At 33.9% G+C, this 18,740-nt stretch overlaps 3 protein-coding genes and 1 long non-coding RNA gene across 5 annotated transcripts in view; 1 reads left to right on the forward strand and 3 right to left on the reverse strand.

Moving 5' to 3' along the window:
• The window catches only part of LOC111711184 (histone-lysine N-methyltransferase 2C), a 9,643-nt gene extending 1,913 nt beyond the window's left edge, over positions 1 to 7,730 (reverse strand). The window contains exons 1-10 of the mRNA XM_023485465.1: positions 6,823 to 7,730; positions 5,981 to 6,053; positions 5,464 to 5,670; positions 4,151 to 4,449; positions 3,621 to 3,771; positions 2,613 to 3,010; positions 2,264 to 2,471; positions 1,411 to 1,570; positions 846 to 909; positions 136 to 289 (exon numbers count right to left, since the gene is read on the reverse strand). Coding sequence (XP_023341233.1) covers positions 136 to 289; positions 846 to 909; positions 1,411 to 1,570; positions 2,264 to 2,471; positions 2,613 to 3,010; positions 3,621 to 3,771; positions 4,151 to 4,449; positions 5,464 to 5,670; positions 5,981 to 6,053; positions 6,823 to 7,088 — 1,980 coding nt within the window. The 5' untranslated portion in view covers positions 7,089 to 7,730. The remainder of the gene's footprint in view (positions 1 to 135; positions 290 to 845; positions 910 to 1,410; positions 1,571 to 2,263; positions 2,472 to 2,612; positions 3,011 to 3,620; positions 3,772 to 4,150; positions 4,450 to 5,463; positions 5,671 to 5,980; positions 6,054 to 6,822) is intronic.
• A 7-nt stretch (positions 7,731 to 7,737) lies between these two features.
• Positions 7,738 to 15,260, reverse strand: LOC111711172 (cell cycle control protein 50A). 2 transcript variants are annotated; one of them, XM_023485451.1, is made up of 11 exons: positions 15,097 to 15,260; positions 14,708 to 14,833; positions 14,398 to 14,465; positions 13,997 to 14,088; positions 13,517 to 13,627; positions 12,191 to 12,292; positions 11,878 to 11,975; positions 10,974 to 11,055; positions 10,443 to 10,566; positions 9,297 to 9,442; positions 7,738 to 8,106 (listed from the first exon to the last, which is right to left on the reverse strand). In XM_023485451.1, the coding sequence occupies exons 1-11, from the start codon at positions 15,245 to 15,247 to the stop codon at positions 8,049 to 8,051; spliced, it is 1,158 nt and encodes a 385-aa protein (XP_023341219.1). In that variant the 5' UTR covers positions 15,248 to 15,260; the 3' UTR covers positions 7,738 to 8,048. The 2 variants fall into 2 exon arrangements, with proteins under 2 accessions (XP_023341219.1, XP_023341218.1); XM_023485450.1 differs by having other exon boundaries at positions 12,191 to 12,287; positions 13,512 to 13,627.
• On the reverse strand, positions 15,254 to 17,834 carry LOC111711174 (mitochondrial import inner membrane translocase subunit Tim22). Its single transcript, XM_023485454.1, has 5 exons — positions 17,660 to 17,834; positions 17,406 to 17,462; positions 16,241 to 16,404; positions 15,811 to 15,919; positions 15,254 to 15,502 (listed from the first exon to the last, which is right to left on the reverse strand). Exons 1-5 carry the CDS (start codon positions 17,785 to 17,787, stop codon positions 15,397 to 15,399), a joined length of 564 nt encoding a protein of 187 aa, XP_023341222.1. The 5' UTR covers positions 17,788 to 17,834; the 3' UTR covers positions 15,254 to 15,396.
• Positions 15,458 to 18,740, forward strand: part of LOC111711175 (uncharacterized) — a 10,945-nt gene continuing 7,662 nt past the window's right edge. Inside the window, exon 1 of the long non-coding RNA XR_002767198.1 lies at positions 15,458 to 15,545. This is a non-coding gene — a long non-coding RNA (uncharacterized LOC111711175). The remainder of the gene's footprint in view (positions 15,546 to 18,740) is intronic.

Genomic DNA, 18,740 nt, shown 5'->3' on the forward strand with positions numbered 1-18,740 from the left:
GCCCCCCCCCCCCTTATGGAAAGTTACATAAGTTTAGCCTCTAGCCCCCCTGGACAAATTCCTGTTCACGCCCCTAAATTTCTATTAAACTAAAAACTTCAACGCTAGCAACTTAAGAATGATTGAATTATTAACCTTATTCCTCTGTTGGTAGCATGAATCACAGACCGAGTAATTATTATGCCATCTACTACTCTGACCGGACCCGGGGGTCTTGCTCCCACAATCAGTGCAGCGTCGACATCTCTTACATTTCCAACCATTCTTAGGTACACTTGCCATCTGGGGTCTACACAATTTACATTATTTTATAAAGATTAATTAGAGCTAGGAACTCTTGTATTGTAGATATCGAGATCAATGCTTGATCTCGATCTTGTGTTAATTTGCAGATCATCTTAATCGATATTCAATATCCCGCATGGAAATCTTACACTGGAGAAAAAACTGAAATGTAGAGAATAAGAATTAATCCTCTAATGTGCTCACAGTGGCGAGATCAAGTGATCCGAAGTATGAATATCCAACACAATGTCCCAGCTTGGTAGGGCTGAGTATAAAACTTATGTTTTAGATATCGATTAGTTTTAACGACTCAACTCGATAACCTCTAAACTTTTGAATTGAGGTTGAACTTCTGAAATCGGTTGAAGTTTTACATTCCAGGCACAATCGAGGTATCCAGCTTAATAATCACAAAGATTCTACTAAAATATAGGTGTTTTCCCGGTTTGTTTCCTTAAATACTCAAAAATAAAATGTTACAGATCAAATCATTATTGAATGATGGTTTTCCTCCTCTATTAGAAGTAAGGAACAATCCCTTTAATAAACTTAAAGCTTACCTAAGACAGTATGCATGATATGCTCCATCACACACATCACAGAGAAGATATCGATCCTCGTTACCTAACAACATATTTACAAATAATAATAATCCATTATTTTAGAAATAATCCTTTTTTCTATGGCTGAGGATTGTATGGGTGTTATTGTTATCGTTAGGGGTTTCAGTTTCACCCTTACACACTGGCTAGAACATTTAGTGAATAGTCTTAAAATGGTTTTTGAAGATTAGGGAGAGGAAAATGAATATTGAATAATTGGATTTGAAATGACATGTTAACTTTTGATTGTCCTTTGATTGATACTTGTATCCCAAAATATTTATCAATTTTTCACTTTTAGTTATTCATTTCCTCTAATCATTTGATATAACCCTTTAAAAATCAGTAACTCTCCGCAAGAACATTACTTTTACATTAATTAATTAAGAAATTATAGTCCTGAAAATTTCATGACTTGACTCCACAAACACACACCCACTTTACTCACACTAGGTCCAAGATGGGTAAATTTTCATATTTATTGGTATAACAAAAAGATCATTATTATTATTATTATTATCACCTGAAAGACGACAGTTCTGGCAGGATTTACATTTCTGGCATTGCCAGCCTCCCCGGATCCTTTCTGTTATCTTAATATGAGCTCCAGAGTACAGGTAGTGCTGACCGCAGGTTGTACAGTACAACAGGTTTTCTAGCTTACTGGCAGGGATCTCACACACCTATACAATATACATAAAGTGATAGCCAGAAAACTCTGAAATAGGATGACGACTTTTGGACTAAAAGTATGACTTTAGAAAGTCCAATGCGCGCGATACAGAAAAAGTGCAACGTAAACAGACCCAGTTCACTTAATTAGCGATTTAATAAATGTATACTAAAACTGTAATAACGTCGTCTTCCTATTTCAGTTGTGGATTATACAGATATCGTCTTCCTATTTCAGTTGTGGATTATACAGATAACTCACACGTTTAACTTTAGGCTCACATCTCATTATCTCGTAGGGTGCTGAGAGATTTGTGGCCGAATTTAAAGAATTTGAGCGGCGGTTTAAATTTAAGCCGCGGCTTAAATATGGTTGGTTCCACTTAAAATTGTATTAAATGTTTCAAGATTTAAGCCGGCGCTGAATTTAAACCGGCTTTTGGCAGATTTAAACCGCGGCTCAAATTCTTTAAATTCCATCTCAGGTTAATTGTTTTCTCTGAGGAAACTCAGAACACAAATTGGACTCACTATTTCAAATAAAATAAAACCCATTAAGATTTGTCCAAATTTAACAGGTAGAAACATGAAACGTGATGTTTAACACTAAATTAGGTAACTGAGTTTAGAAAAATTGCTAAATAGCAGCATGTATTTCTAAATAGTTTTTTTCTCAAAATATCCTATTTTTTGGGATTCAATACCTTTCCAATTTTCCACTGTGTACCAGTGTAGTAGAGATAAACTGCATTAGTGGCGATACCCGCCACCTTGTCATATGCCTCCACGCTGACCATGACGAGGGAGGATTTCTCTAGGAACGCCCCGGAGGCGACAGCACACGGCCAGTGGTAGACCCGGTCACTAGCCTTGCAGGGGACACTAGCACCATAGTGTTTACAGTGGGAACATCTGCAGATTAGGAGATATTAGAGTTTAGATATTTTTAGGATTGCAGATTTATCAGGTTTAGGAGATTTTACAGAGAAATATTATTTTTAAACATGTTAAGTCTAGTTTAATTCCAGGTTTTTGACGACATAACTAACTAACCTTGTAGTTATCCCGTTGAGGACGGCCTGAGAGACAAACTTCAACAATGGTGTACTACTAGTGCTTCCTTCCTTTTCTGTCTCAGTTTCCATCTTGGACTTGAGCACGCCCCCGGACCATAGAGCGCAGTTGAAGTGAGCGTAGAAAACTCGGTTTGATTCAAAAACAAGCGAGACGTCAACTTCCACTTGGAACCCGATCATATCGAGCTCGTCAACCGGCTCGCCCTGATCTCCGCTGAAAAATTTGCGGATTTTTCTTCGCGCGAAAATTCCGTTGGGACTTTTCCCTCGGTCACTCGGGCTCTCAGGCCGGTCTTGTTCTGATTGCGCGGTTTTTCGCTTTTCTGCAAACTCTAACAGATTAACTTCACTAGCAGTATACCGAACCATTTCACCCTAAATAAAATATAACTTTCATCAAAATAGCATAAACGTACCCTTGCTGGCATGGTGCGAAACCCATGCTGGATAAATTTTAAAGAAAGCTTGACTAAATCTGGCAAACGCTTTCTAGAAAACCAGCGGTTGCAAGCTATCAAAGTTTTAAGTAAAAAAATAATAAAAGAAGCTTTAAGATTATTTGTGTGCTTCTATAAAAAAATAAACCCTACTCTATTGGTATGAATGATGATTACTACTGATTTCAAGTTAAGACTTCTGATGTACTTTTAAATGACCATCCTTTATACAAGAGGCACGTGCAATTCACATCGATGCCGTACTAATGTACCAATGAGTACCAATGAGCAAGATATTGTCGTTGTTCTATCTTAAAAGTTAAAGCGTGTTAAACTCTGACAATTTGCTCAAAGGTCCGTGAACCATAGATCCGCAATTCACTTCAGTTGAGAACCCTCAAAGAAAAATGATCCTACTTTCAGCTAAAAAGTTGTGAATCGGACATGGTACTCAAAAAAGAGGGTCTAAATTACCTTTGTTTATTTAATGATTAAAATAGGATCAATAAATGAAATCCTGGACATTGTACATTGAACAAGGTACATACCTGACCCAAGAAGCTTTTTTCACTAAGATTACAGAATGCACAAAGTTTGGACGGATAGGCTTCAGTGTAGAATTGTTCATCAATACTCGCTAAACTCGCGTTATCACTATCATCTGGAGGCATAGGAGTGGATCCAGGAGATGTTTGAAACCTAACAGAATAATACGAAAATTAAACATAAAATAAAATATCAATGATAATTTAAAAAAATCTTTTTTGGCGATTTAAATAAGATTTCACTGCAACTGTAACCTTTGCATAACAAAGTCACAAATACTAGTATTAATCCCGTATTATTGACCAACTCCTATGATTTCAGCGTTTCTGATTTTAGCATTAAAGAAAAAGGATTTATGCCCTTGAGGTTTTTTTCCGTTTTAGGTTAGTGACTTTATAACTGAATCTGTCCTTTTTGGCAGCGAATTTGAACTTGTGAGTTGCGAGGAAAAATCCCTATCAAAGCGTAATTTTGATATCTCATGTTTCGACCTACTGTAGTGCTTTATGTATAAACATTAAACATATCTAACCTTGAAGCCCCGATGTCTGCGGATGAAGAGGATTGTTGTTGTTGTTGCATATAGTAGAGATAATCACTGTTGAAAGCACCTTCTCGTTTCCTAGCCCGGATACCAGGACCACCCCGACTACCCCGTCCTCCCCCTCCTCGGACATATTCTGTTCCATCCAGACGTTTCAGTTTCACGCCAATTTTCCGTCCTCTAGGCGAGATTCCTCCGCCTCTGCTGCCCCGCCCCCGCCCTCGAGGTGAGGTCGAGGCGGATATAGCCGCCACCATCGCCTGAGCTTGTGCGTAACCACCCGCCGCCTGTAAATCAGACATATCTCATGATTAAATAATTCCACCAAAGTTTCGAATATGTAAGTGTATGCAACAGCTGAAATAATGCGCAAACTCCGCCAAACCAAACCGTTGTAGCGGTCGGTTACCAACCCAACCTGTCAACCTGTTGCAGGTATAATATTAACGTGCTTAAATGTCGTCTTCTATATCAGAACTTTTAGATGCTAGGTATTGTTTAATGATTTTATCAAGATGCGAAAGTAAAATAAAATTGTAGATCATAATTTGCGTTTTTATTGTATCAACATTATGTTTCATGCTATACAATCTTCAGGATTGGAAATCATCGCTATATATTTACAACCAAAGTTATATCCATCTATTTGTACTACCTCTTTTAGTACCTGTAACTCTGAATAACTATTCTTTTTAAATGAGTAACTTACGTTTGGTTAAGAGACATTATTTCTGATACTGCATCGAATTGCATAGGGGATGATTTAATAACCCCCCCCCCCTTCTTCAGTTATATCTTAGGTGCATACAATTTTTGCTCTATTAGGAAAAATGATTTTTTGGGAGAAATAAATTAAATTTGGAGTGAGAAGTTTAACAATGGCAAGTAGATGCGTTAAATTTTTCAAATTATTAAGAATCAATGTTTTCAAAATATACAGTACTAGCTTGGGAACCCAGCGCTGCCTAGTTTACTCATAGTTACACCAGCCGTTTACCCGCGCTTGATATTAAATTACGATTTTAACTCTAATTCGCTATTCAAGTCGTCCCACTCAACTTAAAATCTCAAAATCAAGATTTTAGTAGTTCTCCCGAGTTCCCCAATCAAACATACAGAAAGAAAAAGAAGATCGAATTGGCTGAAATTTTTTGAGGAAACCCATAGGTACCCTGGTGGTACCAAAGACTAATGTGATTTTTGTTTAATATTTCTTAAGTTCCCCGGGCAACACCGGGCAATTTAACTAGTAAATAATTAATAAAAAGATACACCCTATATAACATGTTAACAAAAGTGACCTGCAGCATCGCCATATTGGACAACATGTTAGTGAGGGGTTTAGCAGCAGTAGATCCCCAACTGTTAGTACTGCTACTACTACTGCTGCTAGATATACTCTGCATCTGCTGAACATATTGGGCTAGAGCTGCTTGGGTAGCTAGTGCTTGAGAGGTAGCTCCGGCAGCTTGCAGCTGCTGAGTAATAGCAGCTTGAGCAGCAAGTGCCTAAAATATTTGGAATAAGGAATAAAACAAAATAAAAATGTTAAAGTAAACAAAACAAAAAAGATATCACATTTATTCTTCATCATAAAAAACTGTTAAGGGTACCGTTGTGCATCGGGCATGCCAATATTTTAAATACGTGTTTTTACGACTGAATATATTTGAAGAAAAAACTTAGGTAAGTTGAGATTAGAAAAAAATAAATAATAATGATGCTTGAAATTTAATATTTATTTGCTTTTAAAAACATATTTACAAGGAGGGTCAATTGGAATATCGCTAACAGTCCCTTGAGTCTGATTTTCAATACCTGGTATGCTGTGTACTGGTCGGACATCTGGGAGAAGTACTCCTCCATCCTGGTCTGCAGGGTCTCAGAGGACCTAGATATAGATTGTATCATTCAAAGTGACTGTTCCTGGGGGTTTAAGATACTCTAACATGAGAGAAATAAGGAAACAATTAAAATTTGATCATGACTAAACTTTTTATTATGGTTTATTGCTCAAGTCGTGTGTTTCAAAAATGACAAACATAGTTTTACAAAAGTTTAGTGTATTCCCAAAAACAAAACCCTTTCAAAGAGTTTGTTCGCAAAAAAATATAGAAGTAAAGTGATTTTCAACCGTTCGGCTTGACTTGCATTGGTGAGAGAATCACTCCCTTGAAACCTTCGTCAAGTTAGCTTTGATTTTGTCACTTGTGTGAACTGTTAAATGCAATCTCAAATTGAAGGTTCAATTCAATTTGAGTTGATTTTTGTAAATATATCAATTTTATTGTTAATCATAGATATTTGAAAACCCTCACTAAACTTTATCTTATTCTACGTCTTAAATTCTAGAATACATGTTTGAGGCAACGAATATAATCTTGATGTAACTCTGACATGAAAAACATTAGAAAACTTTCCCAAACTCTGAATCACGCTTCTTACATGAACCAACACTTGTCTTTTCGTTAAATGGTGAGACCGGCTAGACTTGACTGAAACAACTGGTCAAATATTACGACCTTACGTTCTTATTTTAAAATTGTTCACTGTAAAAATGTTTTTCACAACAATACTGCACTGTTCGCTCAACTACCATGACTAGCCGGTCTGTCCCTTTAATTGTATATATAATTGATAAACATTTTTCTTTGTTATACCTTCCAGGAGAAGAACTTGAAGTTTGGGATTCCTCGGGAGATTCTAGTTTTACCGCAGTCTCCTTCTTCTCCTTTTTCTCTAAACTCTTTTCATTCTCCTCATTTCCTTTTTTGGTTTCAGATTTACCCTCTTCGTCCTCTTTCTCATTTATTTTGGGTTCTTTTGTTTCCTCCTTATCCAGTTTCTCCATGTCAGAATCTTTTTCCTTCTCCCCCTTCTCCTCCTTCTCCATGTTCTTTTCCTCGTCCTTCCTTCCCTCAGACATTATCTAGTTTCTATTTCTTACCATTTTCTGAAAAAAAATAAATCACAGCTAAGAGTGGAAAATTATAAATCTGGAGAAAATATCTGAATCAACGTTTAAAAGCATTAAGCAAGGGAAAATAAAAAAATTAACTGAAACTCAAGATGAAAATGGTTTAAGTTAGATTGATCATTTTTTAACCCTTTAAAAAAGGTAAATTTTAAAATATACAACACTGGAACAAAATATTATAATCTAAATCAAAAATTTCTTAAATATTATAATTACACAAATCTTTGACAACGAATTAAACAAAAGCCATGGTTATTGGTTAACATCAATGTGCTATATAAATATATATCTAAACTATGAAAATACTTGGACAAGAAATGGATTAGAAGTCCTAACTTGATAAAATAATAATATCATAAATAATTACAACTATGAATTTTAATGTTTCGTAAATTCTTTATTACACTTCCATCTATTTTACTTATTCCTTTTTTTTGACAAGCGTAAAATATTGTTTGAATTCCGAACTATGGAACATTAAAAAACCTAGAAAATGAAAAAAAATTTCGTTGTGATTGAAATTTTTATAAGCATTTCAACATAGATTGCTTACGACAATTAGAAAAAATAATCACATTTAAATTGGGGGCATAGTTACAATAAAAAAAATTATAAAATTAAAATGCACAAATCCAAAGTTTTCTTTGGTTTAAGTTTGTTTAAAATGTTAAAAGTCAAGTTGGCGTAAATACACCAAATATGTTCTGTTCTTTAAAGTTTGTCCTTTCAATAGATTAGTTTTAAAAATCACAAACATTAAAACTTTTGAACTGACAAAAATCATAAATTTTAATTTTAATTTTCGGAATGATATGTATTCCGGAATTTGCCTGTTCCAAATTGTTTTACACGGCATCCATTAATTTGTAATTGTGCGTTTAGTGATTAAACAAAAATAGGTTTATGAGTTTAATTGAAGGGAGTCCTGGCCGTTATATTCATCATCTCCTGGGTTTTCCGTCCAAACCTAACAGATAAATAACATGTAGATATAAAGAAGTTACAAGGGTTTTGTAAACCTAACAGATAAATAACATGTACATATAAGGAAATTACAGAGGTTTAGTAAACCTAACAGATAAATAACATGTAGATATGCAGAAGTTACAGGTTTAGTAAACATAATAGATAAATAACATGTAGATATGCAGAAGTTACAGGGGTTTAGTAAACCTAACAGATAAATAACATGTAGATATGCAGAAATTACAGGGGTTTAGTAAACCTAACAGATAATTAACATGTAGATATAAGGAAATTACAGAGGTTTAGTAAACCTAACAGATAAATAACATGTAGATATGCAGAAGTTACAGGTTTAGTAAACCTAATAGATAAATAACATGTAGATATGCAGAAGTTAAAGGGGTTTAGTAAACCTAACAGATAAATAACATGTAGATATAAGGAAATTACAGAGGTTTAGTAAACCTAAAAGATAAATAACATGTAGATATGCAGAAGTTAGAGGTTTAGTAAACCTAACAGATAAATGTAGATATGCAGAAGTTACAGGGGTTTAGTAAACCTAACAGATAAATAACATGTAGATATAAAGAAGTTACAGGGGTTTAGTAAACCTAATAGATAAATAACATGTAGATATAAAGAAGTTACAGGGGTGTAGTAAACCTAATAGATAAATAATATGTAGATATAAGGAAGTTACAGAGGTTTAGTAAACCTAACAGATAAATAAAATGTAGATATGCAGAAGTTACAGGTTTAGTAAACCTAATAGATAAATAACATGTAGATATGCAGAAGTTACAGGAGTTTAGTAAACCTAACAGATAAATAACATGTAGATATGCAGAAGTTACAGGGGTTTAGTAAACCTAATAGATAAATTATACATGTATATATGGAGAAGATACAGGTTTAGTAAACTAATAGATAAATAACATGTAGATATAAAGAAGTTACAAGGGTTTAGTAAACCTAATAGATAAATAATATGTGGATATAAAGAAGTTACAGAGGTTTAGTAAAATTAATAGATAAATAACAAGTAGATATAAAAAGTTACAAGGGTTTAGTAGACCTAACAGATAAATATGTGGATATGAATATTTAAATTTTTAAGTTAATATTTAAATTAATTATATTCCACAGAACAGTTCCAACCTCTGAAGATCTTAAAAGATTGCGACTTACCTAAGATGTATGAAGAGAAAGACGACCCCCATCAGAAAGCAAATAACTCCGACAACAATGTACGCAATCCCTAGGAACGGGTTCCTGCCCCCCAACAGGCTGGTGGTGGACAGTATAACACTTTTAGTTCCTTGGAACTCAGTAACCTGGATACAGTAGATTAATCATCCATTCATTCATAGATTTAATCATTTATTGATTAATTAATTGATGATGTCATTCGATAATGATGAAGATCAATTGAGAGAAAAGTGGATTCAGAGGGCAATAGTAATGAATAGCAAGAAGTGGTTTAACTAGGTATGCATAATTGAACTATTTATCTAGTGTAACCTGGAGAACTAGTTCTAACTACTTTGGGCTATTAATTAGATCCGACCCCAGATTAAATATAAATACATACAGGGTTACCCACAAAGAGCGAGACTGTAAAGACGACCTAAAACTCAATAAAATATGACGTTTCCAAGGTTAAATTAAGTATTATGCCATGAAAAGAATCTTTTAATCGCCTTTTTAATGATAAAGCAAAGAAAATAACAAATTTTCAGCTGCAAGGAATCCTAAATCTACGGAAACAGAAAAAGTTAATTCCTTTACAGTCAACTCTGAACCCTTGTGAGTAACCCTGTATGATGAAGATATTCAGTTTTAAAATTACATATTAAATTAAGAGCAAACTTGAACAATTAAGTTTAATTTCTTATTATTTATTCTACAGAAAACGCAAACTCTTGAATTTTAAGAGAACTTTAAGAACCCGGATAAAATATTTTAAAAATAAGAAATAAAAATGGGTCAAATTTCTCTGTCTATAATCAGATAAATGGCTCTTTATCATATTATTGCTAAGTGGTTTACATCAGTACCCTTTTTCAATCTTAATCTTTTTACGCAACAAAAAATTAAAATTCCAAATTTTGCAGAAGTTTACATTATCTCGAAAAATAATTTCTCTCTCCCCATCCCCCCCCCCGCTTTTTAAAATAATTTTTTCCATAGTATTTTGGATATATGTATTAAAAAGTATACCAAAATTTGCATTTTTGATGTCCAATTTTTCAGTTTTTCCCACAAATTATTAAAATCATTACCGGGTAATTCTGAAAAACATACACCTCTGAAAACAAAAAACAAAATTCTTACCCTGAAACTATAATTGATCCGAAGCCTGTACTCGTAATCTTTGACAGGAAGTCCATTTTGAAATGCAGGATCATAACTATTAGAGGCAGCCTCATTCTCATGATCAACCCGTCGGTACAGTTTCCTGCAGGAACATATAATTCAATTTCTTACCAAACTCAAAACTTACGTTTGCTAATCAACGATGTGACAACTTAAAATTTTAGGATAATGTAATTAAGTTATCCCTGCCACGGGTTCCGACCACGGAATATCCCGGCCAAATCAATTTAAATTTTCAGACGAAAAATGAAACGGATAAACGCTTGTTCAAGGGAGTAACAACACAAGTTTTGAACTCAGTATAAACTAAATTTTAAAAAAATTAAGAAAAGGAAAAAAGATATTTTAAGACTGGATTGGTACTAATATAGTATCGTTTGCCCAAAAAGTTAAGCATTCCGAACTTGTTTGGGGGGGGGGGGGGTCAATTTAATGCAAATCCCTGGCTATCCTTCAAATTTTCTAATCTAACTTAATATTGAATTATCCCTGAAGTTGGGTAACGCTGCAGCTCGCATCCACACAATCAAATCCTCGTTCTGGAATCCATTATTATCTGGATCCTCAAGATCTAAATCAATCAATCATGGAACAAGGCAAGGACACTATTAAAACTTATTTATCGCAAACGCTGTACAAATTTAACTTTCTCATTATAGAACTTAAAACTTGTGAATTGTATAAAATCAAGTTAAAAAGTTGTAAAACAATCAGCATTCATCAGAGCTAAAACTTATTGATAATATAATTGTCACAACTAAAAACTTAAAATCAGTCGCTAACATTCAAATCATATCATAAAAAAATCAAAAAACAAAAAAATGCCTATCAATCAATCGTCGCCCGTAACTATAAATACTCTGCTTGTCTTGTCTGTCTATCAATTTGTTCCGAAATATCCAATGAACGAAAAAACGGCTTAATCGATCGAGGCAACCCACAAGACCTCAGGTAACATTTAAGGCTGGCTAAGTTGAAAAATGTTGCCCAAAAAAATGTCGAACTTTATTATTTTTGAAAAAGCATCAATTTAAACAGAAAAATTTAGAACGGTTAAAAATGGCGACTTTCAAAGTTTAATTTGTTTAATAGGAAATGGGAAGCCTAGTAACTTTACTAAAAATCAAACCAGACATTAAGGGACGTTGTAAGACCACATAAACATTCTTGAAATGACTCTACTAATTTTCAAAGGAAATGTGAGTTTACGATTTGTAACGATTTTCCGTAATTACAATCGAACGCAATTATTGACAATTTATCATGCTTGGTCAATGTGGCTTTGATGATTACTAGATTTAATCTGTCAAATCAAAACATGTGGAATTATAGCTGTGTACAATGATGATGTCAATGATGATTTTCTTCAGGTTATAAATCCTCAACATTTTACCTAACTCCCATAGGTTCCTTTTCCAATCTTGAGGCTTGAGAGCTCCTGCTTCGGTTAGAACTGTTGCTAAATCTTTACCCTGGGGTATTGGAGGATTCCTAAACAAAAATAATAGCGCTTTTTTTTAAATCGTCAATTATCATAATCCTACTCTTTGTTACGATAGCTTTTCATTACAAAGATTATTTATTAAAAATGAAAATGGACTTTTATTTCATTTCGACAAATAGGAATTAAATTAATCCTTCGAACGACAGAAGAGCCGGTTAGGGATTAACAAATCAAGAATTTTAACCTCAAGATAAAATCTTACTTGAATTTATGCTTTTTGTCGCTCTCCCAGGCAATATTTTTCCGTGAAACTTGAACAGGTTTAAAACTACTGTCTGGGTCTCCTTTCCTCTTGTACTCTATACAAACACACATATTTATATTTATGTCGATCAGGGGATATTGCGCGTACAGTTCCTTTAAGGAGACTTAAGCCTCTCTGATGCGCAGAATTTAGATTTACTTGTATAAAGAGAAACATCAAACCACAATTAGAAATTAGAAATCTTCAGAAAAACGAAAACATTTACATCAGTTTTACTTGAGACAAAAATTCACAGTTGTGACTCAAACATCTTAAAATTACATTTACAGGGAAGTTTTGAGTAATCAGAGCTGGGAACTTTAGAATGGATAACCTTTCATCCCGACTGCACAATCCGAATATCCACAGTGGAAATATTTAATTTTAGTCCTTAATCCTCTTTTTTTCTCTCTCTTTGGATATCCGTATATTGTTTTCTCCAATGAAAGTGTAGGAATATTGTTCGTAAATTGATTGAAAATAAATTCTATCCAGTAAGAGACCACTACAATTTCTAACAAATAAAGAATTTGTTATCAGCCATTTTGTAAATTAATTGGCGAACAAAAATATGTAATAATACGTTTGAGATTTAAAAAAAATTAATTTAACTAATGTATTAATAAATAAGTGGGTGAGAAATTAAGTGAAGACCATTCCAGTCAAGAAAACGAACAAATCTGGCGTTCCTAGAATCAAATTTGTTGATCTAAATAATTAATCGCGGAATTAACATAATCTCAAGATTATGTTAGTCTCGAGATTAGCAAAAAGAGAGAATTAAACATTAATCCTGACATCTATCATTCTAAAGTTCCCAGCTCAGTTGAGATAAAAAATGTCTAAATCATCAGAACTCAATTAAGTACGTTTCAATTTATATCAAATTTGGGTACAAACAGAAACCAGATTTAGTAAACAGTGAGATGTATTGGAACTACATTAACATAGTTAAACCACTTCTCTTCAACTTGACCGTCACGCAAAAGAAGTGGTTCAACTAAGTCTACTTCGTTTAGCTACTTATTGTTAATAATAAAAGTTGGTTCTAGGTCATTTATCATTAAACTATTTTTTTATTCTTCAATTATTGTATTTTTAAATATAATTTACAGGTTCCACGCAGTGTAGGTTTGAACAGATTAAATTTTCTTTAGGAAACCCTGAGAATTTTAGGATCTTAAAATCAAGCTAAATTAGTTGAATTTCTGTTTTACTTCGGACTGTTTTAGTTGTTTCTACTTGATGATTTAACATTAAGACTTAATGTGTAGTTTTCCTAGAGTAATGACGTCACTAAAGAGACTGTTCGCTATTGCACCACAAGGTGCGTAGAATTGGTTCTTGTCTGTATCATTGGGCCGAAGAAAGGGAACACACTCCTCACTAGGAGATCTGAACAAGAAATAAATAAAATCGAATCAAGTAAATTCAAATCGAATCGAATCGAATCAAACCGAACCGAACCGAACCGAACCGAACCGAACCGAACCGATTGGAATCGAATCGAGCCGAATCAAATCGAATTAAATCGAATCAAATCGAATCAAATCGAATCAAACCGAATCAAATCGAATCAAATCGAATCAAATCGAATCAAATCGAATCAAACCAAATCAAATCGAATCAAATCTATAAAATCAAATAAATCGAATCAAATAGTGGATTTAAAGCATTTAAGTTCAAGTTAAATTTTTGAAATAAATCAGGTTAAATTTTTCAAAACTATTACAAAACTACTCAATAAACAAATATATGACCCACCCAAGGTTGCCAAGAAGTTGATTATCGTCTCTAGATTTAACATATCTTCGATGGTTCTGGTAGAAGTTGGTCAAACCATAGTAAATAAAAACCTAAACAAGGAGATTTTGGAGTGCCCTGATTCATAATTATGATACTTGATCGCTGGATCTTAATCTTTTTAGAGTCAAAGGTAGGGACGGGACCAGTCCAGTGTCCATCCTCATTTAATCTCAAAAGAATGGGCGATTAATTATCTTAAATCAACGCCAATTTATTTTTCAATATCATGAAATTGTCAAATGGATTGATATACTTAGGTTGTCATTAAATTCTCATCCTTTGTGAATTGTGGGTTTAAAATTTTTTTTAGAAATTTTTTTTCTTTCAAGATATCATTTTCACAATTTAATAATCTTCACCTTTCCAACCCAGTCTTCTGTTCCAAAATCTGATGAGTTTAGATTAAGAAGACAAGTGCAGGATGCATCTAAATACACAAATAATAGAGAAGGGAATATTCTAGGAGTATTTATTTTCAAGAAATGATTTTCGATATTCCGGGGAAAAATAAAGAAATAGGATAGCTAGAGGCAAGCTTTTAAACCACCATTTGTGATACTTTCAGCCAAAAATTTCATTCCTTTACCCAACATCTTTCATTTCCAGATAATTTACTGAATTAATCCCCCCCCCCCATAATCTCGGTTTTAGCCCTTATTATTGGTAAACCTGGGTTATCTGTTAAGACTGCTGAGCACTGGCGAGGTGTAGCTGAGCTAACAGTATTCTCTTTACACTCAGTATAATCGTAGGTCACCTCTAGTACTTGGTTTGAGAAATAGAGCAGTCCAATACCTAAATAATTTTCAGAGTAAAAATATTTTGAAAGTAGTATTTTCTTTAAATATCTCCCCTCCTCCCTCCCGATGGGAATAAAAGTCGTTTCCCCTTTTTTAAGATACGTATTACCGAAATATTTAATTATTTTCCTCTTAAAATTTATTATTTTTACCAACTTCTATGATAAAAAAATCTTTTAAAGGGAGGGGGAGGGGAGGAAATTATTTATTAACAAAAAACATCCCTGTAAAATCGAAAAGATTTGATAAAGAACTTACCAATAGGAATAAAAGCAACGCCGATAACAAAAAATGCCGGCAAAACAGTTCCGGCGGTAAGAATCGGCTGCCAAGCCGGTAATGCTTGCTGTTTAAACTTGCTGTTCTTCGGCTGACGATTTCTCACTTCGGATTCTTCCTCCGTCGACATTTTGCCTGAAATTTTCAAATTATCACAGATGGTCTAGTGTTCATTTCGTCTTTCTCCCTCTCTCTCTCTTGCTAGAAAAAATCCGCAACTCGGGTTGAATCCAAAAAAATCTGCGAAAATTCCCAAGAACTGATCAAGAACTTCTAAAGCTAGTTTGAAGGATTGAACAATGAGCTTGTGTGCATAAAATAATCTATGGCTGCGGAGAAAGCAGCAAAACCAGCAGCTCCAAATCCAGCAGCTTTAATTCCAGCTCTAAAACATATCACGCATTTGGAAATAGTTATCCCGTATTCAAGTAAGCATATCTCTAGATTTCTATAATCAGGCTTCAAAAATCTAAAACTGGAAATTTTATGACTGAAATTTTTTTTTCAAAATAAAGCGAATGTACCCTTAAAAATATCTGCCGCTTCGCACAAATATACCAAAATTCCGGGAGGGGAGGTGGGATGAGGTTTTTACTGATGCAATATGTTAATGAAATAATAATTGAAAATGCCATCACTCTGAAAAATTCTAAACACAAACTTAACACATTATTTTCCAAATTGCATAATTCCCTGAAGCCAAGAAGCCCTCCTGTGATACCTCCAGCATAAACTGAATTCCTCCAATCTGTTTTAGCCCGGTAAGATTCAACGCAACACTCTACTCCAGCAAACATAAAACCTAAATTAAAAATAAGAAAATGTATACATTTTCTTAAAAATACATTTTCTTAAATTATCATCCCCATCCCCCCCCCCAACATTTATAAAATCATTTATTTTTTTCCGGAAGTTATATATAGTTGCACGGAACGGAACTTTCATTTCTCATTCCCCTTCGGGGCGGGGGGGGGGAATTCTGAAAAATATATACCCCTGAAAATAATGTTTCGAGAAATCAAAATAATAACAAGGTTAATAATATATATTAAGAACAAATTGAGCATTTCCAGAAATCGAATTCCAGAAGTCAAAAATGTAAATGTAGAAAACTAACACTGACCTATAGTTGCAAATTGTTTTGCATTACTGACAATAGTAGATTTCATATCCATTAATGTTTCTCTTGTTGACATTTGCACTGTTGTATGTTGGGGGGCCATACTACTGTTAAACAAGCCAATAAAACCTCCCAGGGCACCACCAACAACAAAACTCATGCAAGCTCTATAAATTTTATCAATTTTTTAAAAGTTCTAAAACTTTCACGTTAAAAGGGACTGTAGACGTAATTTCGATGGATCATCTGATTATGAAGAGGCATTTCCAATTCACAACGGTATCCTTTGAACCTATGTCTGATTAAATGTGATGAAAAGTAAATCTTGTTTTCTATCTGAAAATGGATTGCAATTTCTCGTAAGTCACTGGATGATTTATGCTTCTTGAACAATGAAGTAAAATTATAAGAATTCAACACTTTTAAGATGGAAAACGGCGACTTATTTCTTTACAGACATTGAATTGTTAAGGCAAAAAAACACTCAATTTCGCCTTTTACTCAAAACTTAATCGATTTTGGTTTTGTTAAAAATTGTTATAGAAGGCTGAAAATCAAGATGACTAAAAAAATATGCGTAAAATCATTCGACCAGAAAAGATAAAATTTGAGGATGAACTATACAACCTATTCCGGGGGTGGGCGATGCAATCGATTTTTAAGAAAACGACGATTTTGACCAAGTGGGACTTAATAAAAACGAAATGCCGGCTCGAATATTGAAAGGCTACATAAATCTGCAATTAATGTAATTTTCAAAAATGAGCACGCTATCAACACAAAAACTTTCTGACCTTGTAAGTTTTTATCTGAAGAAATTTTGGAATTTAGATTTTTACAATTGTGTATTTGCATAGAGTTTCAATATTCGAGCCGGTTTTCTAAGTCGTTCGTCATGAAAATCGTCATTTTAATTTACAAAAATCAGTTATTTTAGACATAACTTCCAAAATATTTGCCGGATCGCGTCGCGCATCCCCCAAAAGTGTTTGTCTTGTCCACCCGGAACTTTTATGTTTTCTAGTTAAAACGATTAGAGCAACTTTCATTTTACGGCGAAATTGAGTGGTTAAAAATTTCATTGTGTTACAAATATGCAATAAGAGTTTTAAGGGGTCCGTTATGGTCTTCAACCATACTCAATAGCTGTTATAAATCGATTATTTTCCTAAATGGACAGCTTTCAGCTATATTTGCCAACATTAATTCTTCTCTCGGTTGAACCCTGAACAAACAAATTTTAAATTCATGATTAGATTGATATAGGGTTAATATAATTGATATAAAATGAAAATATGAGATGAAATAGCTCAATAGACAGAATCAATTAGGAAGAAAGAAAGGTGTGTTAGAATGTGTTAGGTCGATGATTTTTAACAAAAATATCTCCAACTGCTCCGCCAATTGTGATAACATCTGTACCTGGCAGGCCCAGCTGACTGAGGAACTATAATATTAGGGTTAAGTTTTATTTTATTCTCCACTAAATATTTAAGAACACTATGAAATTCAGTCGGAGAGAAGGGCTCGGAGCTACGAGCAGGTTCCATTTTTAACGCCAGGATAAATAATTTTATTCTGAAAGACAAAAGGGTTAGAAAGTTTTACTAATTCTAAAAGACTGATAAGTGTGTTCCCGGCTCACAACATAAAAAATTGATGTACTCGAATTAAGAAGGAAGGAGGGTCCAAAACCATCTTTTAAAAAGTTATAATGTAACATATAAGAAAGTTTTAAACCTTAATCTATGAACTTTTTAAATTAAGACTTATGTTAGTAATGAATTTTAATGTGTTTTAGTTTATTGAATTCGATATTTATAAACAGCTGAATGTTTGGACCTCTGTTCGTTTTAGATAACTATTCAGGAAATATGCTTACAACACGCGGCATTTTAGGAGTCCAAAAAAGACGACTATTTATCGAATGACGATTGATTGATTGTACAAACATTATGTTTGGACTATTGTTCTTTAAAAATAAAAAATAGATAAATTATAAATACGGGTCAATATAAATTCTCAAGTGTGATCGCATAAAAATTGCTGTTTGGAGCGGAAAATGAAGTTTTGGGACAAATATGAAATATAGTCAAGACAGAACAGTCCTATAAAATACTGCAATTTTAGAAAAATCAATTCATCATGAAATTTATGGCCGACTTGAAGAGTTTAAAGATGCCTGCTCTCTTAGTAATTTTTGCAGGGGGTGACGTACCCACCATCCTAGTATATCAGGCCACGCAGCCCAGAGCCCCTGGCTATAGGCTGGGCACGTTCCGACTTTTTTTTAAATCGTTCCGTTCCGCTCTAGAACGATCGGGCCTTCAGCTAGATCGTTCCTTTTTTTCCAATCGCCCCGTTTCATCCCTTTCCATTCTTCGTCAAAGAATGGGTCATCCCGCTCCGTTCCAAATTCCATAGTGTTCTTAGTCATAGTAATTAGTTCCTTCCCCACGTTCCTTTCTAGTCAAGAAGAATGGAGGGGGGTCTTGTTGACATT

This window comes from Eurytemora carolleeae, unplaced genomic scaffold (assembly GCF_000591075.1).
Source record: "Eurytemora carolleeae unplaced genomic scaffold, Eaff_2.0 scaffold232, whole genome shotgun sequence".
NCBI classification, from domain to species: domain Eukaryota; kingdom Metazoa; phylum Arthropoda; class Copepoda; order Calanoida; family Temoridae; genus Eurytemora; species Eurytemora carolleeae.

Bases quoted from the DNA above. Each gene is read 5' to 3' on its own strand.
- LOC111711172 (XM_023485451.1), bottom strand. From the start codon at position 15,247: ATGTCGACGGAGGAAGAATCCGAAGTGAGAAATCGTCAGCCGAAGAAC. The intron at 14,834-15,096 runs GTAAGTTCTTTA...AAAATTATTTAG, and splicing joins CGTTGCTTTTATTCCTATTG to GTATTGGACTGCTCTATTTC. The intron at 8,107-9,296 runs GTAAGTCGCAAT...TTTATCTGTTAG, and splicing joins TTTCTCTTCATACATCTTAG to GTTTGGACGGAAAACCCAGG.
- LOC111711174 (XM_023485454.1), bottom strand. From the start codon at position 17,787: ATGGAACCTGCTCGTAGCTCCGAGCCCTTCTCTCCGACTGAATTTCAT. The intron at 17,463-17,659 runs GTACAGATGTTA...TTGTTTGTTCAG, and splicing joins CAGTCAGCTGGGCCTGCCAG to GGTTCAACCGAGAGAAGAAT. The intron at 15,920-16,240 runs GTCAGTGTTAGT...TTTTTAATTTAG, and splicing joins AAAACAATTTGCAACTATAG to GTTTTATGTTTGCTGGAGTA.